The sequence below is a fragment of the Fopius arisanus genome, unplaced genomic scaffold, assembly GCF_000806365.1.
Source record: "Fopius arisanus strain USDA-PBARC FA_bdor unplaced genomic scaffold, ASM80636v1 scaffold00002, whole genome shotgun sequence".
In the NCBI taxonomy this organism is placed as follows: domain Eukaryota; kingdom Metazoa; phylum Arthropoda; class Insecta; order Hymenoptera; family Braconidae; genus Fopius; species Fopius arisanus.
The window spans coordinates 1226508-1250869 of record NW_011887741.1 but is presented as its reverse complement, the minus strand read 5'-3'; the positions used below and the strand labels follow the sequence as shown (position 1 = coordinate 1250869).

Genomic DNA, 24362 nt, shown 5'->3' with positions numbered 1-24362 from the left:
CAGTCGCGTATCTTGATTATCAGAAATGATATATCTGATTATCTGCGAATAATGACGATTCATTCGAGTTTGGCGGAAATAAAAAGCACTTGTAAGCCAGATCGGACAATGTACAGAAATAACCGCCTTGCATAATACAAAATCATGCAGAGAGATAACCATAGTACAGGCTCTGTGATTTGTCAACATTTTATAAGAATGTCTATCATTGGTTGAAACCTCAAAGTGCAGAAACTTATTCTATCTGACGACGGTGCCTTTAGTGACCTGCATTATCAGCCGTTCGAGAATATTGTCGATGTTTCTCATCTATCGTCTATAGTCGCATGAACTCCACTGGCGGGAGCATTCAAATGCAAAACCTGATGATTAATATGGAAATATTGAAAAAATCGACAAAAAATATCAAATTCAGCTGGGTTTCAAAATTATGGTATAATTGGGATACCATGATCCGTTTCTATGGTATCTGGTATCAGGGCTAAAATTATGGTAGCGATACCATAATTATGGTATACCTGGCAACACTGTACACGGGGATAATTGAAGGAGATTGTTGGCTAACTTCGGGATATTTGTGTTCCTAAAATTAATATCGCCATTTTGTGAGGCTTTCGATCCGATACTCTAGCGGATAGCGTGAGGAACTAGGATTTTAGGGTGAATTCTCACCGGATATTGACGACTAATTAAACGCTTATCGATTTTCGTTAGTACATTCGGACAATTTTTTTTTCTCCTTTACCTTCTTTTTTCCAAATGATGTCATACTTTATTTTGCGTTATCCTTACCTATGGTGAGACAAATTCTTCTGCATCGATAATTTTTCCTATTTTATTCCGAAGTCATGAAATAGTCAATGGGTGGAAGGTTGAGATAAATTAACAAATATAAATTATGTACACAAAATGAATTTATTTAATCCTATTAATCTTAGCAATAAGGAAGCAATTATTCTTTTTACGACACATTGTACTTAATCGTAAAGATAAAACAGTTTCTACTTGTAGAAACTGTTACTAATTTGTTCTTATATCGTTTCCCACTGTTTCTGTAAAAAGTACATTGCCTGCTTACTTAAACACTAGTTGTAGTAAATATGAATTATAGACAAAATTAAAATAATCTTATTGCTAAAAGAGGTGTGAGGACATATGTCGGTTTTTCGATCATTATACGTTCACATCGTAATTATTACTCTTCACTATGGTGTCCCCCTTAATGATTAGACGAATTCATACAATTGATGGCCTTGTTTATTCTTCATCTATTCATCTTTTGTACAAAATGGACGATGGAATAAATGACTCATGGAAAGTTTTTGGCTTTATTCGTTCGATAAATTCGATAAATTATAAAGTGCAGAAAATAATGAAAACGGGCATGATTTATAATGAATTTGTACAAAAGACAAAAGATAAAGGTGATAAGGGAGAGAATACAATTTTGAAAATACATGAACGTCACCGGTATGTACACAATAATACATATCAGGAACGTCAATGCATCCCTTATTTATAATATCTTTAACTTATGGGTGTAAACAAAATAAGCCACCTGAAATAATAACGGAGCAAGCAAATTTTCAATATTTCTTTTGAGGCTTTTATCAACGATGAAAGAACGAAAATAAAGATCGATCAATGCTTTGCTTTACAAATTACTGCTGCTTCTGTTGGTGATCTTGGTGGGTGTAATTATTTTGCGACAGTTGTCTGCGTTGTTGCATGTCTTGTGGTTGAAAATGACGGGGCTTAATGGAATGATGATTCGACGAGTTGTGAGATTTGTTGTGGGGCAGGGAGCCTGTAAACACCAAATCATATTTTCATTTAAAAATTGATAAATCATAAGTCATAATGCTGACAACTTAAATTTCAATGTCGGGGATATAGAAAATTCGCGAAATGATCCATAACAAGGGAAGAGGTGGGGGGATCGCATGCAAAAAAAAAGGTTAAGCAGGCAAAAGTTAATAAATGAAAGGGGGTATGTATGAGAGGACAAAATGATTCACAAGAAGCCTTTAAGTTAAATGAATTTCGTTGGTTTCTCGTCCGAGTGGAATAACTTTATCATTATTGTTGTGATTATCATCATCATCATCATCATCGCCATCGTTTGTATGGATTAATTTTTTTCTTCCTTTATTCCACTCTCGAAGAACCTCTTTATTTTTCTTTTTAGATAAATGAGGTGGTAAGGAAAGATTAAGGGGACACTCACCAGCGGTTACAATGCGAATTAGCATTGATGTCGCGATTAATGATATTCCATTAATAGGGTTGGTGCCTTTGGTTCTGGCGACCACCACCCCTCTGCTTGCCGCCGTAGCCTGAGCCTCCTGAAACACACCCATGTCGCACTGTTAGTCCAATTTCATGGACATTTCCCCCCTTACACCTTCCACCGAAGTTATTTTAAACTTAATTCAATATTTTTTAAAAAAATTGTAAAAAATCAAAACAAATTGTGAACGAGTCATTAGTTATCAGTAATAAAAAAAATGAATAATCCGGTGACGTGTTTTAAATGAGTCACTTAAACTATTTAAACTAATTTTCCATTTCAGTATGCAAAAAAAAAATTTTTTTAATTACCAAACGCACACTGCACGATCAACTATTTTTATCTATTAAGTGATTAATTTAATAATTATTCGAAACTTATTTGATTTCTTTGGTAATTAATGTATAGAACAAAATAGTAGACTAGAGAAAATATTTGACTACATAGAGGCTACAGGCTAAGGTAGTAAGCTGTAGGCTGCGTCCCAATTCATATACCTCCCTGTTTTTTTTTTAAACCCCTTTGACATTTCTGGGCCAGTCATCTTGTGTTTTTACTGCTTTCAATTCATCAAGGTGTGATGGATTGAACCGATAAGACAGAGGCACGAGAGTGAGTGATGAGAAAAAAAATAATAGCCAGAAATGTAATAGGGGTAAGATTAAATTAAAGGGATGAATTGAAATTTATCCATAAGGGTGTGTAATTAAAAAATCAACTAAAATTTTTTAATAAATACTAGAAATAATAAATGAATTATTAGCAATAGTAGAATAACCACGTGGTAAGTGTTAAGGGGGAGGAATGATAGATATTCAAATGCTAGGTTTTTGTGATGATCATAGTGTACTTCCTGGAAATATTTCGGAATATATAGAGCGCTGGTTATACGATATGATGAATGACAAGCGGATTCATGCAAATGTATGGATAAAATGAGAGTCTAATTATTTTTCAACTACTCGTCTCATCGATTTGTGAGAGGCGTAACGGTCGTGAGGGAATGACTGGGTACGTTTTGTGGTATCTCGGGGGGAGGCACAGAGAAATATATGAACAGGTGGTTTTTGGAAGAAAGTAAAATAGGAAGGGGAGGAGATAATCATTGACACCGATTTTAGTGGAGGGTGAACAAAAACAATAGATAAGGAACGCTAATGCGTACCTTTACCCCGTGCACCACCACGCCCGCCACTGTAGCCACCTTCGTAACTACCCCCGCCATAGCCATAGCCGTCTGCCGTTTTCATGGAACACACGGTAGAGAGACTTTAGTTATTTCATTCTTCCATGAGAGTTTTTCTTTTTTTTTTCTTTTTTCTTTGTGATTAGAGTTTATGATGATAGTTTGATAATAAGGGTGAGCTTGTCTGCGTTGCTTTCCTCTGAAATCTCGTGGTAAAAATCATTGAGGCTTTGACAGAAGTGCAACAGCAAAAAAATGTCCTTCTATTTTACTATGTTAATTGAAAATTAATTCTACTTTTCATGTTCCTCTCCCTTAACTACAATGCGAGAGTATCCCTCAACTAAACCGATCTATACTACCGATCGATTCCTGAAATAGGAGAAAATAACTGCCACTATAAACAGCACCTTTCCTTCTTTATTTATTTATCATTTATCTCGTTCAATATTTCGTAGCCATGGAATGATTACTAATTCTCATGATGAGGTTATTAATGTGAATTTGAAAAGGTTGGAATAAAAATAGACTCCATGCGTGATGGGAAAGAGTTGTGGGGATGATAATGATAAGCAGGAATGAATGGGTTTTACTCGATTTATCATCTCGTACCCCTCATTGTGCTGTTCACTTTTCCTTCATTTTTATCATTACGCGTTTTTCATATGTAACAATGAATGAAATACTGAATCATTTAAAACAGGTCATCAGAAAGACGAAAAATTACACTTTCATTGGTACATACGGTACAACAATCCACAAGTGCCAAATAAATTACTTAACAGACTCACAAATAATACTCTTCAAGTTTACACGTTGCTATCATATAAATTAAAGTAACACTGTGCAATATTTCGTTGTGTTCAGACATAAAAAGGTAAATAAATAAGTTAAAAAAATAAATAAACGTCGAGTGTAATATTTGTTAGTGCGAACATTGAATTCAGAGTATCCTCAGAAATAAAGCACGTAGTAAAAAAATGAAGAAGAGTCGGGAGCCTTAAAATTAGTAAGTACTGTAATTACCGTAACCATTGTAATCGTAGGGAGCGTAGCCACCGCTGTAGTAGTCATAGTTGTAGCCATCGTAACCACCACCGTAGCTACCTTGGCCATATCCATAACCACCGCTGTAGTTGCTCTGACCCCAGCCCCCCTGTGCTCCGAAGCCACGGCCGCGACCACGCCCACCGCGTCCACCTCGAGCACCAGCCCCACCTCTCATTCCACCCATGCCGTCTGGCTTTGGTGTCGCCTTCTTTACATCAACCTGCACCAAAACAAAACAAAACGAAAATAATGAGTTTTATCAATATTTACATGTAGAATGTAAATACAATACTATTGGGAAATATTTGAATGGGCGTGTCTTCTCACCTCCTTGCCATTGATCGTTTGTTTTGGTGTCTTGAGAAGTTCGTTGACTACCTGTTCTGATTCAAACGTGATAAAGCAGAAACCCTTTCTCTGGTTCTTTGTCTTATCAAATGGCATTTCAACATCAACGATGGTGCCAAATTGAGAGAAAAAGTTCTTAATGTCATCGTCAGACAGTTCTGTAGATAGTCCACCGACAAAAATTTTTCCGTGTCGGGCTTTCGCTTTCTTTGGGTCAACTTTTTTACTGTTAATGACGTGTTCACCAGCGTGCATAATCTGCAAAAAAAAACATCTTGTTAAATTTCATATTCGAAAGGACATACATTTTTTAAACGTTTTATTATTTAACTTCAGGAAGCCTTAGGTTGTCCTCACTTACACTCAGTAGCAGAACTGACTATTAATAATCATCATTTCGAAGAGAATTTAATAATTTGTAATTGAAAATTATGATGAAGTAATATTTACCTTATCGAGTGATTCAGCCTTGGCGAAGACGATGAAGGCAAAGCCCCTTGATCTTCCAGTGTTTGGGTCTGTTTTGACATTGATACTCTCAATGTCTCCGTACGAGCCAAAATGATCTCTCAGTTCCTCTGAAACAATCGGACAATCTCACTAGTAAAGGCGTTTATCTTCCGTTTGATTAATAAAAAATAATAATTCATTATGAATTTAAGAAAGTTAAGCTCAGAAATCTAGTAGTCTCATACAACAGTGCCATTCTGTTGTCCGAAGGTGTCCTAAGATAATAATTCATCATTGCTGATTTCTCATTATGATTCGGATGGTGAAATTTAAAATTATCAATAAAAATTATACTCACTGTCAGTGGTTTCCCAACTGAGTCCTCCAACGAATAATTTTCTGAAGCGTAATAAAAAAATTTATGTAAATAATTAAATCCCAAAGAGTGGAAAAAAATAATTTCACATTATGGAATGGAATAGTTAATGTACCTGTCATTCAATGATTCCTGGTTGTTACCCCCAGCAGATCTGCAAATGAATCGAACGAAAATTATTATACATATGTGGGCGATAAAAGGTGATAAATAATTAATATTTAATCTAGATTATTGAATGTCGAAAATTTCAATAACTAAAAATAAACGCAGCCAAAAAATTTGAATCTTTCAATAAAAATAATCCATTATGAAAAAGGAAGAGTGACTCGACTCCTGGAATGATCTCGAATTGCTGTTAAAAATAGAAACAAACAGGGGAAAAAAACAAATTCAACACCGAGCACATACAGAGAGAGGGAAAGAGCGCATAAGTGTAATTCCCTTTCACTTTTCTCTATTCTATAACAACAGAATATGTGATTAATTAAATTTATCTCTACCTCCTTAATAAACTAAATAAAAAATCATGTTCATTGTATTTTATGGCTTCGCAACACATAACAGAAAATTATAACAGATATCTTTTCAATTCTCTCAAACGACAAATTTTGAAGAGAAACGCCGATGACAAGGAATTATTACAGTCAATAAATATTCATTACAACAGATCCCTAAAAGAACAAAGTGCCTGGCCAATAGAAAAGTTATAGTAACAACAACGAGATGGTAGAAATAAATTGGAAATTTTTGTTTAAAGAGAATGAGGAAAGCAAATTAAAAGTTTCTTGTTGGAAAAAAAAATTGTTAGGAAAATTTGATCGATTATAGGTCAAGACTCCAGTTGCCACACAGCTGCGCCTAAAGGAAACAATAATTAAACTTTTCATCCACATAATAATCAATAAATAGTATATTCTCTGAACTGCTGATAGGCCCAAAATAATTGATAATTGGGTTGACTCTGAACTGGAACTCTATTAGAAATGTGAAAATGCTATAAGAAAATCCACTGAATTTTTCCTTTTGCTTAATCTCATAAAAATGATTTGACACATATTTGTCTCTCATAAGTGGCAAAGATAATCTCGCATTACAGTACCCATAATTTGTTCTCTCAAAATCTCATGAACTCGATTAATTTATCCACAAATTCATCGGCAAATAAATATTTGATCAATTGCATCGAGTCGTGATGTACTTTTTCCTCTCATTTTTATGATATGTTTGCTCAAAACTCAAGCTGCGGTGGAATAATATCACACTGTTCACTAGAAAATTTTATATTTGCTGTTTCATTGAACTTTTGGCTTTCTGTTTTTTTGGTTTGGTTTTTATATATTGTTTTTTTTGTTTTATATCATCTAGGGCTGGTGATAAATACCGTGGGCACCAGTCACTCGCCGGTACTCAGAGTTGTCGGTAGGTTCTCGGTAAGCCAGTTGCGAGCTGCCCGCCCATATTCGCACTGGGTCGTGTGCCACCTGCAGACCAAGCCACATAAACTGGGTTAATGGCGCTCCACGTAGTCTGTTGACAATAATTTTTCGCATTGTTTTTTGTTTTTTTTTAAACTTTTTTGTTTGTTTGTTTTTATTCATTCTGGCCCTAGTGACTCTGTTGCTTCGGTCACGCTCCAAAATAATCACTTCAATTTTTTTTATATTTGTCTATGCAATTGAACTCTACTGCGTGACCCAGCAGGCAAGGTGATTTGTTTTTTTTTCGTATTCTCCGTGCGAAACAGTATTTTGACTCGAACTTCCAGTGCTTGTGCCATGACGATACTCGACGATGAGACGATAGTTAAAATTTTTTCAATCACAAGGCTTCAAAGATATTCTCTATTGTGATATCCCACAGGCAATCAATCGTTTTGAGGATTTCTCTATTTCCATCGTTTCTACTCGACAATTGATTCATTAAAATTCAGCTGCAATCGATTGAAAACACGGCAGTTGACTCTCTCACGGCTGGCACAAAGACAACATTTATTAAATCTTTTAAAAGAAAATCTAGTTATTAATGAAAAAAATATAAAAAAATAACAACATTTGTTACAATTAATCAACCGATAAATTCTCAAGTTCTTTTCAATCATAAAATATCTACCGATTGACAGGATTGTTTATATCTTTTACAAATTTTATTAAAAACTTTTACAATCAATAAATTCATGGAGGTAGGACTGGAAATCAAGGTATTTTACATTAAATTTACAAAAATTTCTTTCAGCATTATAGTACGTACTAAGACAGAATGTATTAATTTTAAGGTTTCAACTGTTTTCTATTCCTAAGAAAAAATAGTATTATTGATTACGGGAGTATGACTTACAGTTATTTCTTCATTATTATTTTTTCAATCGATAGAATCACGTGGTGGAAGGAGTGAGATTTGATAACGATCTGTGGAGAGCCGGCCATTGGCCTCAATTGTATCCAATCAAGTTTTTTCCGTGACGTCAACGTCTTCGATTTTCAACTGCACGATTTTTACTTTATTAACGGTCAAGGGGATGCAAACCTTCAAATTTTCAATATTTTATCTATCACATTTGTTCAATCAATAAATTTGATTATGTTTACGTCCTCTTGCCCTTTCTAATAGGATTAATCTCTAAAATTACTCATCTAGACAATGCTTACCCGTTTCTTTTTTTTAATATATATTCAATGAATCTTTACTCATTACAACGCATACTGGCTGTGGAATTATCAACACGAGAGAGATTAAATAATGACAATTAGATATAAATTGCGATTGGAATATAGTACAGTGAAATCAGCCGTCGAGTGAATCCAAGTTCGTGATTGCTGAAAATGTGGAATAGAGAAGAGAAACCTTGACCGCTCGATGAGATTTAAATTCTTACAGACTATTTTAACAATTCATTTGTACGTTTTACTTCACTTAATAATCGAATCCACGGGATAAGTGCGAAATTATTGTACCTTCTGGTAAAGCTCTCTTAACAAAATCGGTACTTATCACGCGTTACAATTGACAAATAGTGGAGGATTTTACAGGCCTAGAAATTCATGCGCAGATTCACGAAGACGTTGCGTACATAAACTATTAGCATTTCTCCGGGTTTACTAAGAAATTTTTACCAATGGCCAATTATTAATCGTCATGATCCCTCGATTATTGTACAATGTACAATACTGCTCAATAAAAATTTAACCTTTGGCTACTATCAGCCATTTTTTTTAATATAAAATCCGGCTATTGCGACTTCCCATTACCTCTGATGCGTGGGCGCGTCACGGACTCCAATGCCGGCTCAATGCCCAGCGTCTCCACACAAACCACATTATTTCCATTAAAGAAAAAAAAAACCCCCGCCAATCCAAAAAATATTATCACTCACTCATTCAAGAGCTAACAATCTCCCAAAACCCGAGGCAAAATACCAGACACGCCATCAACCGATGCTGATGCTATTGGATTCTCTCTCAACAGTAACGCTGTTTTGCTATGAATGATATTTTCAACCCCTCGTTGGCGGCAACGCGCGTCTGCCATTTTGTCTCGAGCACGTTCTCGATTAAATTTCGAATAATCTTTTATGACGAAAGAAATTGAATGATCCAAGAGACAAAATATCCCGAGAGGAAATATCAAGACGAAAAAATAGAATAAGAAGGAATGGGAATTGAAGTGAAAGTCTTACCTGTCTTCCTGAGAATCCTGGCCATTTTCCGTGGCGTCACCGCCGCCACCACCGCTGCCATTTTCCGCCTCGCCGTTCTGCTCAAATGACTGGTCGGCGATGTCCTCGCTGAAGTCCTTATTCTCCTGATCGGCCATTATTCAATTTTTTATTTTATTAAACAAATTAATTTTACTATTTCTCAGCTAATAGCGAGATTATTCGCGAATTTTTTAATTTTCTAATTCACTTGGCTCGATCAATTAGGTTTACAAATACTGCTTTTTTTTTTTCTTTCAACTAGTCGTTAAAAAAACGATTAATTTATGAAAATGAATGACTGTAGAGACGCGGAACTGAGATGAATAATAAATAGACGTCCGTACGCCTCGGCTGCCGAATGGAGAAGGAAGGCTAAAAGCTAGCCCAGTACCACACCATCAGTGGCTTCCACATTCACGAGACTTAACGAATCCCATTGCATTGTGGGTGATTTCTCTCTCCCTTCCGGCACTCGCACCAATCAGAGCATGCACGCCAGGGACGACCTGCTCACCCATTAGGCCCCCAAAAATTAAAAAAACACCATCTATTGCTACCATTCCACCACTCGCTAAATTCTGCATTTCCAATATAGATTATTAAAACAATCATGTCTGTACATTTTTTCATTCCCATTGTTCAACATCAACTTCTAATTTTATCTATTTTTCCAGATGGGGCGTGTGGAAAATTCCACCGGAAATTACGCCCAAACAATCAATGCGACTGTCGTAGAATTTTATTTTCCTCAGAAAAATTATTTATAGCTTTTCGTGTGTTGTTGAAGTTTTGGTAGAATTGAGGAATAGTTTGAGCAATTGATTTGAGCTTTTGCGAGGGCCTATAGAAATTTGGACAGTTTGACTGACCGGCAGTGCTTGTGCCAGCCCTGATAAACCGATCGATGAATGTGAATAGCGAGAAGCATGATATTTTTCACTTGGCAAAACTAACGCTAGAGAGCGGTTGTATTTCAGTGTCTAGCCAATGAGATGTTCCAAAATATTAGTGATGAAAAAATTGGGCCAATCGGTGACAAGCCCGCTCTATTTCGTGGCGTCACTTCCCTGGCGGTGGTGTTTTTACGAGAAAATCAATAGAGCGTGGGTTTACGTCCCGCGCGATTTGCCAAATCTGGGAGAGACAATTCCCCTCGCTCATAACCATTTATTATTCTGAAAATGAGATTTTTTTTTTTCAAATTATATCAGTCTCTTGAATGTAAATTTTTGGAAATTATTTATCGGGAATTACTTCCGCTCGCTACGTCCGTCAAGGCTAATAATACTGATATGAGCGTCCTTTCTATTTTTAGTCGCCCTCGAACTTAAAAAATAATGCAACCGTTTTAGTCTAAACCAGCTTTCATTAAAACGTAATTTCGGCCCTAAAATGATTTTTTTGAAACCGGGTTCTACAGCTGAGCAGATGCACCATATGGCCAAGATTCATCAAATTTTGTGGAGAAAAAAAAATATGAAAGCCCAACGGGGACGCATTTCAGAGCAGTAAGTCATAGCTCAATTTTTTCAGCGTACAAATGTTTAAATTTTTGGTTAACAAGAGATACACTATTTTATTTTCCATCTAATCTCATCTATGAAGAGCCCACGGAAAGTAATGAATGGCAATTGTTAATTCTTATCTTCTCACGAATTCGAAGAATTTTTGCACAGTCATAATATAAATAATTGTAGGATCTCAAATTCCAAGATGTTTGGAGGGTTTGCAATAAAATACGTGCAGCAGTTTTCCGCATTGGTCTGAACCTTTGGGATTACTTCAGACCCCTAGACCCCAACAACAATGGCCTCATCTCAGGTATACAGAGCCTGAATTTTCCCGGGTCGATCATTTTCTGTGATTTTCCGTTGAAACTCAACATTTCAGAAACAAAATTTATTGCGGTTTTCACGGGACCTCTACGCCACTGCGTGGGCCTGTCCGACGCAGAGATTACCGATTTAGCTGATTATTTTAGCATTCAAGATGGCAGGATAATCTATCGGCAATTGTGCCAAATTATTCATGACAGCGGTAAAAGGAAATTAAAAGCGAATGTATTGATTTTGGGTATCGGCGGGATTGTCATGATGATAGATACATCTATTTTTAGTCCCCGAGTTCACGGGGAAGCCCATGATAACTGGATTGGAGTGGGAGGAACCCCTGGCTGTCAATCGGTTGAGCTGCTCCGAGCACCGAAAATTGAATCTCATCATAACTCAGATTTCTCTCAACGTCAGAAAAAGAATGCTAGTTCTTAGACCGTATTTTCAGGATTATGAACTAGTAAATCATCAAATCATTCATTGATATATAGCCAACTAAAAGAATATCTGTTTCTTCGCAGATATCGAAAAATACAGGGAGTGTAACAACAGCTCATTTTGGAAGAATTTTGCATTTTTTGGGGATAGTTCTAGCATCAGAAGAATTCAATCTCTTGGTGAAGCGATTCGCTATAGATGGTTACACGCTCAATTACATTGCATTTCTTAAAGCAATCGATGATGCACAAAATTACATGGATGATCACGGAATGCTGCACGTGTCTGGGGTAATTTTTACCCCACAGCCTACCATAAAATATAATCAATCGATCAATATGGAATTTAGGAATTGTTGGATCAATTTCCTGGGCGGATTATTACAGCAGAATTGCCGAAGCTCCCTCGGCCAGAAGTGGGAAGAGTGTCGGCAAGTGAAGCATTTGGAAAGCAATCGGTATTTCATCCGGGATTGAAACGATCGAGGGAGCCAATGCGTTTAATTGAAATTATCGAGCGAATCCAGCAGCATGTCCTGCAACGACGATTGCGTATACGCACATTCCTCGAGGTTTATTCACTTATTTATTTCATTACTACTATTAATGGAAGGACTCGAATAATTATTTATGCACACAGCCGTTTGATGAAATGAATGTGGGCCGAATTACCCCATCTCAATTCCGAAGAGGACTCGACTCCCTTCAAGTTTCATCTTTAGGTCACTTGTATCTCGCAGAACATGAAATAGAAGAGCTAGTAACATTCTATATGGACCCTAATGACACAAAACGAGTCATGTGGAGAGTGTTCGAGGATGATATTAATCATGGTAATCCTCAAAGTATTTTCGCAAGATCTTTTTTCCTGGTTCATAAATCGGGCTCCAGTATTAAATAAAACCATCAACTATTCTTGTGCCAGTGTTCACTGTAAAGGAATTGGACAAATATCCGTGTTTGAAGATCGATCCACCACCTCCCCAGGTAAGAGATCTGGGGAAAGTCGGTCAGAAAGAGTGGCAGGATGTTGGGAAGAGTATGAGAGAAATGTGCGAAGAGACTCTACAAAAAGTTCGATACAGGGTTGATGAGAGAGGCATTTTAATGAAGCAGTTCTTCAAGGATTATGATCGGTGAGAGTCTGAGCTGAGAGTCAGATGAATATAATTGAATAATCATCAAATATTCGCAGATTGAATCACGGACACGTGTCGCGGAGTCAATTGAGGCACATTCTCACCACAGCAACTGTTCTTTTGTCTCAAAAGGAAATTTTCGCTTTAGAGCAGAGGTACTGAATCCCTACATTAATTCATTCAATTCACGCCTTTAATGGTAAACAATTACGTTCTGAAAGATATAACGACGAGATGGGGTTCAATTATGCCCGATTTCTTCGAGAACTCGAAGCTCTACCAGTAACGAGACCGCTTTACGAAGAATTGGTTAGAGAGAAACACCTTTTAAATGCAGTGAAACCATTACCAATTCCTTGTCGAGATGAAAAGGATATAATCCTGGTTATAGGAAAAATTAAAGCTAAAATCGTTCGAGAAAGAGTTAAAGTAAATGTGTACACGGAATGAATAATACACATGACGACTATTCATTAAAAATATTTCTGTGTAGGTAACTGAATTTCTACGTGGTTTCGATCCCCGGAACGAACTTGTTATATCCCGAAGTGATTTCGTAAGGGGTATGGATCAGATTCGCTGTAATCTCACACCCACTGAAATAGAAACCCTAATGGATGTGTTTAAAGCCCCGTTGAGGTAATCAAATCCTCCAGAAAGATATTTTCGTTTTTTAAAGGGAACAATTATTATCATATACTTATCAACAATTCGCAGAGCTGATTGCGTGGACTACGAGAGATTCGGCAATGCTGTCGAAGAAGCCGTCACCATTGGAGCTCTGGAGAAGTCCCCACTGTTGGTGCCTGTGCAGCATGTCCCCTCTGAGGCCACTCTGAAAACGTTTTTAAATTATGAGGAACGACAGACGATCGTGCAGGCCATGGACAAGCTTGCGCGAATTCGAAATCACAACTTGGAAGACGTTTTCAAGGTAAAAGTTGAAAATGTTTGAAAGTTCATATATTTTAGGAGATTTGCTGCACAAGAGAGGAGTGAATATTAATGGATAATGGTCTTTAGGACTTTGATAAGGAAAATATTGGAACAGTCACAAAGGACCAAATGACAAAGGCCCTCTCGGTCCGGAAATTGTTGGAATTATTAACTACGAAGGAAGTGGACACCCTTCACAAATGTTTTTCCATCGAAAGGGGAAGACGTCTCGAGCTCGATTACAGAGCTTTTCTGCGAGCTCTCGAACTCATTCAAGGGAATAAAAAGACGCTACGATTTTAAAATTATGTAAACTGCAAATTTCAATTTTTCCGACATCAGTGCTATCGATCGCGCCAATCACATTCTGCCCATTACAACGTGCAGATCTATTTCTAGAAAAACATGACACGTGACTGTTATGCACATATCATAATTGCCAACACGCGCCTAATGAGCGTTCCTATTATTTATTTATTGATAGAAAAATTTTTTGAGTGTCATCAATATTGCCGATGGAGTGATGGAAGAGATGGAGCAGACGGAAGATCGACCTTTTTCATAATTTCGTGTAAACATGTAGAATGGGGCAAAATGAATAATGCACTTTATATTTTAAATGTCTCCTATTCTTATGTTATTTTAATAAAAAATGGATTGTTTCAATTCTGCAAAACTTCCTCGATACTCCTGCTCTCCTGATACTTGTTCAAAAATTTTGAATATTACAATTTCAGTGAATACCTCCTCGATTGTCATGCTCTCCTGATACTTTTTCCAAAATTTCAAATTTTCGAATTTCAGTGAATACCTCCTCGATTGTCATGCTCTCCTGATACTTTTTCGAAAATTTCAAATTTTCGAATTTCAGTGAATACCTCCTCGATTGTCATGCACTCCTGATAATTTTTCAAAAATTTCGAATTTTTCAATTTCAGTGAATACCTATTCGATTGTCATGCTCTCCTGATACTTTTTCAAAAATTTCAAATTTTCGAATTTCAGTGAATACCTCCTCGATTGTCATGCTCCCCTGATACTTTTTCAAAAATTTGGAATTTTTCAATTTCAGTGAATACCTGCTCGATTGTGATGCTCTCCTAATACTTTTTCAAAAATTTCAAATTTTCGAATTTCAGTGGATACCTGCTCGATTGTTATGCTCTCCTGACACTTTTTCAAAAATTTCAAATTTTCGAATTTCAGTGAATACCTGCTCGATTGTCATACTCTCCTGACACTTTTTCAAAAATTTCAAATTTTCGAATTTCAGTGAATACCTGCTCGATTGTCATATTCGCCTGATACTTTTTTCTAAAATTCTGCATTCTCACATTTGGGGAAATACCTCTCTGATCATCATGTTTTCCTGATACTTTTTAGAAAATTTCGAATTTTTATGCTTTTTTTAAAAACGGAACGAATACCTCACCGCCACCTAGCAGTAGGAAAAAAAATCTAGATATCCTGTTTATCGACAACTGTATAATTTGAACTCAACAATAGTATTACTTCTTTCAAATGCGACAGATGACGCGGGATGTTCTCTTGAAATGAATCTTAGTATTAATCATTTCAAGAAAAAATCTTGCAAAATGACAGTTGCATGGTGAATTTTTTGCAGTCCCCAAAAAGAAGAAACAATCAAAAATCATTTACTGTATTTTTTCCAATGGATCTGATTTTTTAATTATGAATTTACTAGATGATATATCTCCACGAAAACCGCTGATGTCGTTTGAAAAGCAATTAAATTTATCAATCGGGAGACTTTCCATCGCAATCACTTGGAAATTGATGATTATTAGAATTATTGGCGCCCCCGTATGTCTAGTCGGATAATTTTAGCTCGTCAGGTGCGATGAGACATAATTTCTCGTATAGATGGGTATTAGATTTTTGCAAGAACCCCCACTTGGTTTCTCTAAAGCTTCGATGCATGAATGAACCGCACGTGTTGTGCCTTTCAATTATGTAACTGCAGATATATGAGTTGATGGAGAATTATCCGCTTAGGCAAGATAGCCATCAATTATTACTGTCGAGTAATTTCTACGGAAAAAGGTGCTCGCACTGAACGTCCCCTCCTGGTCCACATCCGTCTCATTGAGAGTCATGCGGACTGACCAACAAAAATTAAATAAAAAATGAAGATGTACAGTTATGCGCGATCTAATTAGAATGCATTGGCGATGTAATATTGGGGATGCTGAATAAGAGCCAAGATGGCCGAAGAGGGGTTGTTCCGAATATAAGTCGAGAGTTTTAACCCACTTTTCATCCTCAGAAGACGGTCGAGAGGACTGAAGCTGAAATATATTTCATATTATTGAGTAAAAATGAAGAGAATCTCTCTCACTGACTAAAATGTTTTTTTACGCGAATCCCACTATGGCATGTATCAAAATCTATTTGAGCAAGGGATTAGGAATTTTCATGGGCCTAGGTCCTCGCAGAAAATAAAGATCAACGATGATGATGAAGGACATACATACGTAAGGACATACGAAAGTATGAATAGCAATAGGGAATGATTAAAATTTCTCCGTCTGGGGGTCACGAAATAAATTATATCAGAATTTTCAATCTTGTTGGAAATAAATGATATAATGATATATTTGCCTCATTGACTGGTATTTTATTTGCTTGTAAAATACTAAAGCGTTTTTTAGTTGGAGGCAGGCGTCCTACTCCAGTCAATGAGCTACCCTTCTACAACCGAGTTAACGATGTCTACACGTATTTTCACCATATCCAGTTACCACATCGCCCTTTTCAGTAACACGTGTCCATTGTTAATGCAGAAGTACTTCACCTGACACGTGTCATTTTTTTTTTCTGAAACTCGGCTATACCAGGCTTGACTTTTTGACACCATTGCTCGGGATTAAATTCAAGTGGTTGTTCGTTCAAATGCGGAGTTGGAATGAATTCAGCAATTATTATTTTATCAATTTAACTTTTCAACTTTTAATTCGGACGGGAATCGTCAAGGTCGGATTGTATCAGTGCGATGTTTTTTTTTTTCCTATGGCCAATTTAAATGTTCATGACGTTGACAATTTCTCTTTTCGTTTTGTTCGGTCACTCCTGAACGCACGCAAATTCACCATCACGATTCTCTAAAAATACTTATACGGTTTAGGGATTGACCGAATAATGTGGTCATATAAATTTGAAATTGTTCGATCCTTTGATGATTCGTTTCTCATGACAATTTCTGCAATTCATCCCCAAGAGATTGAACTGCTGACCTTGATATGACCTCCATCAACGATTCCGGAGTGGGAAATTGAGAGGAAAATGAATTGATATGAAAGGAAATTCATGACAACCCACCGGAATCTGATCGGATCATAGGAAATCCTAATCTTCTGTTTAGTTATTTGCCATGTAGTTGCACTCTCGTTGATCCCCGTGACCGGGGTCTGAGGCAAGATAACGCACCTTATCAGTGTTATCATGTAGCGACAAGTGGCGCCATCATATTGAATGGACATTGAGCGCAGACGCCTTCTTCGGAGGGTGGTAGTCCCCGCCTTTCGTCGCTCGAAATCTCCTAAATGTTGGGTAAATTTGCGTGGGAGAGAGGGAGGGGGTAGCATGACGATGAGGACGCACCCCCTGTTTTAACGTTGGTGACGTAACAGAGCGCCGAATCAATAGCAACCCCCGCTCGTGGATTCCCTCTGGCGGTCCTCGGCCACGGGACGAGTGAGACAACCCAAGTGCCTTCAGTGCGGGGAGGCCGCCGCGACGCTAGGGAGTGCATAGGGCACCGCTCCAAACATCCGAAAATTCATCAACCCTCAACATACACCCAGCGTTTAAATTATTTTTACCTCACAATTTTTTCAATTTCTCAAGGCAAAATTCCTGTCGAGTTAACACTTTGTTCAAATACTAATGAGTTGAAAAATCGTGACCGAACAAATCATTGTGACTCTCCAAGTCCCAAGATAATGATCTCTCCAAAAGTAAGTACCTTTGAATATTCATAATCCATTAGGTTTTTTTTTTGTTCGACATTCGCTTGGATCGGTGTAGGTGCATGCTCGTACGGGAATCGATACGATTGCCGGTACATACGTAAGGTCAGGGAAACGTCCTGATTTCGTTATTAATCCTTTTGAGAAGACCTCCTGAATTTTGCAAAGAGGATTAATTCATGTCGAGTAGTCATAAAGTGAGTTGATTATAAAATGTGTCGTGCAGTGATGATTATCAACCCCCACCCCAGACGAGGTCCGACGGGTGTTGAACAAGGCGATCAAGCGATAACATCCCATCGCATTAAGATTAATAGCTAGCCTCATAACATCGACTTTATTAGCAAGGTGATGGTTGAATGCCGTTGATTTTCAGGAAGCTGATGACACCATAAAATTGCGTGGTGTACGACTATCCGATCGGGTCTAGTAATAAAGAAGTGTGATCTGATCGAGTTGATAAGATAGATAAAAAGTAGGTGTGTAAGTAGGAGCAGTGAGTTGGGTGGAAATCGATGGCCATCAGAGCCCATGGGCGGCCTCGCGTTTAGGACAAGGAATAGCCCCTCCCAGAAGACCTCGCTCAGGTGGGGCGATTGCTGCCCACCTAATCCACCGTTATCATCGGCCGTCCTGAAGGGCCGTCATCAGGATATGCCGCCAGTACCCGTGTGAGGCTGTCCCCCCCTGTTGCGTGACTGTACCCCGCGGGGTCTTGAGAGGTACTTAAAAAAAAAAACATCCACCGAAAATACCCACAGCTAATGATCACCTTAAAATTAGGTTTTCAAACGTTGAAAAATCCGACCGGTTACCGAACCTCTCGGATCTCCATATACACCAGCTTGAATTAACACCAGTCGATCTCTCCTCACCGAAGATGATCAACGTAGCTGGTGTGATATCAATCGGGCTGTTTTATGTCCTAATATTGGGTGTTGGAATATGGGCAGCGAGAAAAAAAGAAGCTGGCAACGACTCCGAGGAGGAGGTGATGCTGGCAGGTCGCTCCATCGGCCTCTTCGTTGGCATATTCACCATGACAGCAACGTGGGTTGGCGGTGGTTATATTAATGGCACCGCCGAGATCATCTATACCAAGGGGCTTATATGGTGTCAAGCGCCATTCGGTTATGCCATGAGCCTCGTCTTCGGTAATTCCATTTAATATTGGATCATTAATTAATTAAAAAAAAAGCTCAATCCAATTTGATCCTAATGGCTAATATACCCTCAGGTGGTATATTCTTTGCCAACAAGATGCGACAGCAGGGGTACATCACGATGTTGGATCCTCTTCAGGATGCCTTTGGAGAACGTATGGGTGGACTACTATTCCTACCAGCACTTTGCGGCGAAGTGTTCTGGGCAGCCGGTATTCTGGCTGCTCTTGGTGCCACAATAGCTGTTATCATCGATATGGAGCACGGCCATTCCATTATATTTAGCGCCTGCATCGCTGTCTTCTATACGCTCTTTGGCGGCCTCTACTCCGTAGCTTACACCGATGTCATCCAGCTTTTCTGCATCTTCGTAGGACTCGTAAGTCACATTTACTACAACTTCAATCAGTTCATTCAAAGTTATTCTTAAGGAATCCTTGTCAATTCTTAAGGCACGTGCCAAGAATTATAATCTAATAATCCATGAAATCGTGACTAGGCTAGGCAATTCGCCCCCTTTATGAGAGCAACAGAAAACCGTACAAGTCACTCAATTTCGTCTCGCCCTTTTCAATCTCCCCCATTCGATTGAGCTTCTCTCAATAGCTGTTCTAATGTCCCAATGTCCCTAATAATCTAAGTGATGGAGAATTCTGAATAGATTGGCGTGCCTAATGAGAATTAACTAACTGTTGGCTGATAGTGGCTGTGTATTCCCTTTGCTTGGATGAATCCATTGGTCCAGCCATTGAGCTCCCTCGAGGTCGATTGGATTGGCCATGTTAATCCAAACGAGTGGTGGTATTATCTCGACTACGGACTGCTTCTTATCTTCGGTGGTATACCGTGGCAGGTGTATTTCCAGCGAGTGCTCTCATCCAAAACAGCCGGAAGAGCACAATTGCTGAGTTACGTAGCAGCAGCTGGATGTATCCTCATGGCAATACCACCAGTTCTCATTGGAGCTATTGCCAAGGGAGCTGGTACGTACTATTTTTCATGAATATTTTATATAATTAATCCTAACAGAGGAGATATACAAGAATGCATGAGCACTGTGACCTTGTGCCATCTATTAATTTTCCCCGGGCCCTCTCTGCTAATTCCTTTAGAGAGAAATTCGCGCATTTATGAGTTATTATTCGGCCGTTTGAAATGGGATGGGGTGTCTCTTCATTGGAGGAGCCGTGGGGGATTGAATTAGAGCCCCCTCGAGCCTGGGATGAAAAAGAAGGGCGGAGGTGAGCGTCCATTTCTCCCACTCCCACTATTTCCACCCTGTCTCCTTTATAGCTATGGGCTACTTGACATTTCGTTTGGAAAGCGAAACGGGCGGGATGCTGCCCGCTGGTGGTATTTACATCGTCAAAAGGAAGAGGGGCAGAGGGAAGGGGGGCAAGAGGAATTGGAATCGACAAGGGTGTAACCCACCCCCAACAGAAGAATACAATACCGTGAGATTCTGAACATGTGGCTATGGAGCGTTCGAGGGGGAATAACGGTGGTGTAGTAATACGACTCGGGCAAACGTAAATACACCAACTTGTATTGGTATTTGATGTTGTGCCTCGTATATGCCTCGGGCTTGTTTTCTTAACGTAACTCACCCCCTGATGAATGAAATTCCACTCGTGTGTGTTGCAGCTTGGAATATGACAGACTATCAGGGCCCATGGCCACTCGAAGAAGCCCAAACCAGTATGATCCTGCCAATGGTGTTGCAGTACTTGACACCTGATTTTGTTTCGTTTTTTGGTCTCGGTGCAGTATCAGCAGCTGTAATGTCATCGGCTGACAGTAGTATTCTCTCAGCGAGTTCTATGTTCGCGAGAAATGTTTATAAGCTCATATTCAGACAGCGGGTAAGTGATGGGATATTTTTAGGTGCGGCGAACGGATTGGCTTTGTCGATTTGATTTAACTTAATGAATGAATTGTTTGGTTGGTGATTGATGAACAGGCCTCAGAGATGGAGATTATTTGGGTGATGCGGGTGGGCATTGGCGTGGTAGGTATCCTGAGTACAGCAATGGCCCTGACTGTACCATCAATTTATGGGCTTTGGTCGATGTGCTCAGATCTTGTATACGTCATACTATTTCCACAACTGCTGATGGTGGTGCACTTCAAAGACTACTGCAATACGTATGGCAGTCTATCGGCATACATAATAGCAATGATTGTTAGATTAAGTGGTGGTGAGGCAGTGATAGGTCTTCCCGCATTAATACACTTTCCGGGTTATGATGAAGAGACACAAGTTCAGATGTTTCCATTTAGAACAATGGCAATGCTGATATCACTCGTAACGCTTATCGGCGTGTCTCATGTGACTCATGTGGCCTTTATGACCGGTAGATGGGCACCAGGTTATGATATTTTCAGGTGTGTTGTCAATATACCTGAGGATGTTGAACGGGTTGGCCCGGATCCGGCTGAAGGTGAACAGATGGCTGTTCTTGCTGCTGGAGCTGGAAGGCTCTATGGTAGTAAGGACGAATCTAACGGACGAGTTAATCCAGCGCTCGAGCCGGACTATGACATGGAACCAGGTTGTGATGGGGTGCAGGCTGTGACGGGGGGTGCAGGATTAATTGCTGGTGGTGGGGGTGGCATAGGTGGTCATCCCGGGCCAGTTGGCAGTGGTTCTGTACGTCAGTCCCAGAATAGTACTGCCCTCTAAAGTAAATCCGGTTCCGTGATCACAAGCTGTGACCAACAATAAGTGCGGTAGCGCGGTTGTTATCTGATAAATATGTTATTTAATCTCCCTCATTTTTATTTTTCTACCTCTCTCACATTCATATCGCTGTATACTTTTGGTGGATTTCGTTCTGTTACTGACCAACGTTACCATTGATCTCTCATTGGAGATCCCTCTGTTCATAAATTTCTATTATATTTTTGGGCTGATATTGAGGAGCTCCATGTGGAGTCAAGATCGAACGGCTGAGGGATGTGATACCAATATTTATCATTCTCTGAGCTGTACGGCAATGACTCTTTCCGCTCATTATGGCAATAATCTGTGCTCGTTGATTAATCAACTTGCCGGCGAATTGTTCATCTTCGGACTATTGTAGACTCTCTCATTCAGTTCTCACAAAAATGGGATACACCGCGCTACCAATTAGGCCTAGTGATCTCCTTGTTTTATTTTTTGAGATATATATTATACACTTACACACAGTGAAGAATAATGTATATATTTAGAGTCTACTAATCAAGCTTGAGAAGAATTAATTATATATGGAATCTGATGAAAATCGATTCATTCGATCCTCAATAATTCTCCGGTGGCCTTTTATAGAGTGAATACCGGAGTGTACGCCATTATTGATTGCATAATGAATGAGGGCTCGGTATTATAAAAAAGTTAGGGGGTTGATGAAGTGAATTAGCTCAGCTACAATTCAAAAGGTGCATAAACATATATTATACAATGATAACGATGTTGAAAAAAAAAACGCGAATGTTAGTTAGATTATACTACGGAAAGCTTTTGTACTGGCAAATTGAAAAATGTTCTTCCCTGTAGAGACGTTCTCCTGAGACCCAGCTTGGCAGTTCCCTTATGGTTCTGATGTAAAATGATTAGAAAGAGCTGTCCTTCATCATGAAATCGATATATCGAATGGCGATTTACGGTGCCATCTGATGAATGAATCGATTGACGTGTGGATCAGTTGTGTTTATGATATAGTATATCAAATCTCTGAGTTATGTTGGGGAATTTATGTAGTTTGTAGAAGGAATGAGGGGTGAGTATGAAAACCATCGCGGAGATAGAAACCGAGGTAGAAAAAATTTGGCTGACTGACTGGCTTCAGTTTAGCCACGTGTACGCGTACCTTAAGCATATAATGTATATAGTTACGATGTATACATATATGCATTACTGTAAACATATCTACGAAAAGACTACCTGACGTACGTGCATAGGGTAGGCTACTGGTATTTATTAATAATCAACTATAGATTCTACTCAAGAAAATATCATCGTTGTTACCTTCATCCTTGTTGTTACTTTTAGTTTGATCATTGTCACCTTGACAAAACAATAAAGTACTAGTGTTACAATGTGTTTTTCTTCATTTTTTTTTCGAATTTTCGGAAAGTACTTGAAAGTATTTCCTATAACCGACGCTAAGGGAGTCGTCAAAACTGTTGACAGTCTAGGAACAATTATGTTCTTCATTGGATTCTCAATAATTCCACGACTGTTTTTTTTTTTCAAAGTCAACGGATTTATTCAAATTCATTGATGGATAATTATTGGGAATTTAGCCTTAAGGGGAACGTGCAAATGCAAAGTTTTTGATAATTCACAGAAGGAATAAAGGTATGTGAGGAATTGTCCAGAATATATATTCCAGGAGGAAGTATTATTATATCGTGCGCTCATTGTAATTATAGTGAAGTGACAGGTGGAGACAAAGTGAAACTTCTGTGAGAGAATAGGTGGGAATATTTGCACTGTTTATGATTTTACAGGTTGATCGCAGGCATGATTATTACGTGCAATACTTTCACCACTTATTGTCAGTCTAATCATTGTACATTGACCATTACCCTCGAATTTCAACATCATTGTTCATTATTTAATTAGCCCTCATTATGTATAATTATTTAAAGATACTAAGTCTTGGCAGAATGTTCGCACTGTCTCCGCGTAGTCACTTTGTGAGATTATTTTTCATCAAGTGATTGAAAAAATAATAATGGTGATAATTCGTCCTTTCACTGATCAGGACGCGAATAGTCTTTTTACGCGTGGAAATACAGAGAAAGGTAACGAGAATGAAGGGGAATTATAAAAATAATATGATGGTGATGTATTAATGGAGAGCGCAATTATCTATACATATCAGATATCACAAAATTGTGATTGATCGTCATTGAACATATCACAAGTGTGCTCTAATATATATATCTATATATTGGATACATATCTAATGCGAAGATGTTGAGGCACATCCTGAGGGTGGAATATTATTTTCTTATTTTATTTGATCCACCACCCTGTTTAGCAACGAGACTAAGGGCTGCCTCCGCCGAATAACGAAAAAACGAGAAACCAAGTATTTAATGGATATAATTAAAGAGGAAAATTGCTTTCGAATACCTGCTGAGGGCTGGTAGCGAGCCCCGACGACAATTACTCATTAACTATTTAGTTTCAAATAGTAAAGATAATACTACAGGAGGATATAGAGTAAGTGTTGAACAAGGGGCTCGAAGTCGAAGTCAACTCATGTATCCTAAATGTTACAATTGAAAAGCTGTAATGTAAAAAACCAAAGCCATAAGGCAAAACCTAAAATACCATATATGTGTATATTAATATGTATAATTGAAGGAGAGGTGGATACGTTGATTGTAAATGTTACGAATAAACGGTGTATAAAAAATCACTAATTATATTTTTGATTCTCGGTCAATCTCCAGAAATTCTACATAAATTCGAAA

General features: G+C 38.3%; 3 protein-coding genes and 1 long non-coding RNA gene across 13 annotated transcripts in view; 2 read left to right on the top strand and 2 right to left on the bottom strand.

Moving 5' to 3' along the window:
- Positions 1 to 896: 896 nt before the first annotated feature.
- Positions 897 to 9743, bottom strand: sqd (RNA-binding protein squid). Of its 8 annotated transcripts, none has more exons than XR_892157.1 (9): positions 9377 to 9743; positions 5816 to 5854; positions 5683 to 5723; positions 5325 to 5452; positions 4854 to 5132; positions 4503 to 4746; positions 3456 to 3527; positions 2228 to 2345; positions 1720 to 1807 (listed from the first exon to the last, which is right to left on the bottom strand). XR_892157.1 is itself a non-coding variant. In XM_011304580.1 (8 exons), exons 1-8 carry the CDS (start codon positions 9511 to 9513, stop codon positions 1662 to 1664), a joined length of 1080 nt encoding a protein of 359 aa, XP_011302882.1. In that variant the 5' UTR covers positions 9514 to 9739; the 3' UTR covers positions 897 to 1661. The 8 variants fall into 8 exon arrangements, 4 of the variants coding, with proteins under 4 accessions (XP_011302882.1, XP_011302872.1, XP_011302891.1 ...); XR_892161.1 differs by having other exon boundaries at positions 4509 to 4746; XM_011304580.1 differs by lacking the exon at positions 2228 to 2345 and having other exon boundaries at positions 897 to 1807; positions 4509 to 4746; positions 9377 to 9739.
- Positions 9744 to 9873: 130 nt separating this feature from the next.
- Positions 9874 to 14389, top strand: LOC105266451 (uncharacterized). Of its 2 annotated transcripts, XM_011304631.1 has the most exons (13): positions 9874 to 11014; positions 11095 to 11218; positions 11288 to 11434; positions 11514 to 11689; positions 11751 to 11957; positions 12017 to 12238; positions 12307 to 12499; positions 12592 to 12802; positions 12862 to 12960; positions 13027 to 13234; positions 13299 to 13444; positions 13523 to 13739; positions 13829 to 14389. In XM_011304631.1, the coding sequence occupies exons 1-13, from the start codon at positions 10997 to 10999 to the stop codon at positions 14042 to 14044; spliced, it is 2184 nt and encodes a 727-aa protein (XP_011302933.1). In that variant the 5' UTR covers positions 9874 to 10996; the 3' UTR covers positions 14045 to 14389. The 2 variants fall into 2 exon arrangements, with proteins under 2 accessions (XP_011302933.1, XP_011302924.1); XM_011304622.1 differs by having other exon boundaries at positions 11095 to 11434.
- Positions 13569 to 24362, bottom strand: part of LOC105266492 (uncharacterized) — a 54012-nt gene continuing 43218 nt past the window's right edge. The window contains exon 3 of the long non-coding RNA XR_892174.1: positions 13569 to 13640. This is a non-coding gene — a long non-coding RNA (uncharacterized lncRNA). The remainder of the gene's footprint in view (positions 13641 to 24362) is intronic.
- ChT (choline transporter) lies at positions 17471 to 24289 on the top strand. Of its 2 annotated transcripts, none has more exons than XM_011304653.1 (7): positions 17471 to 17718; positions 18210 to 18452; positions 18514 to 18884; positions 18968 to 19272; positions 19597 to 19876; positions 20538 to 20755; positions 20854 to 24289. In XM_011304653.1, the coding sequence occupies exons 3-7, from the start codon at positions 18611 to 18613 to the stop codon at positions 21574 to 21576; spliced, it is 1800 nt and encodes a 599-aa protein (XP_011302955.1). In that variant the 5' UTR covers positions 17471 to 17718; positions 18210 to 18452; positions 18514 to 18610; the 3' UTR covers positions 21577 to 24289. The 2 variants fall into 2 exon arrangements, with proteins under 2 accessions (XP_011302955.1, XP_011302945.1); XM_011304643.1 differs by having other exon boundaries at positions 18107 to 18452.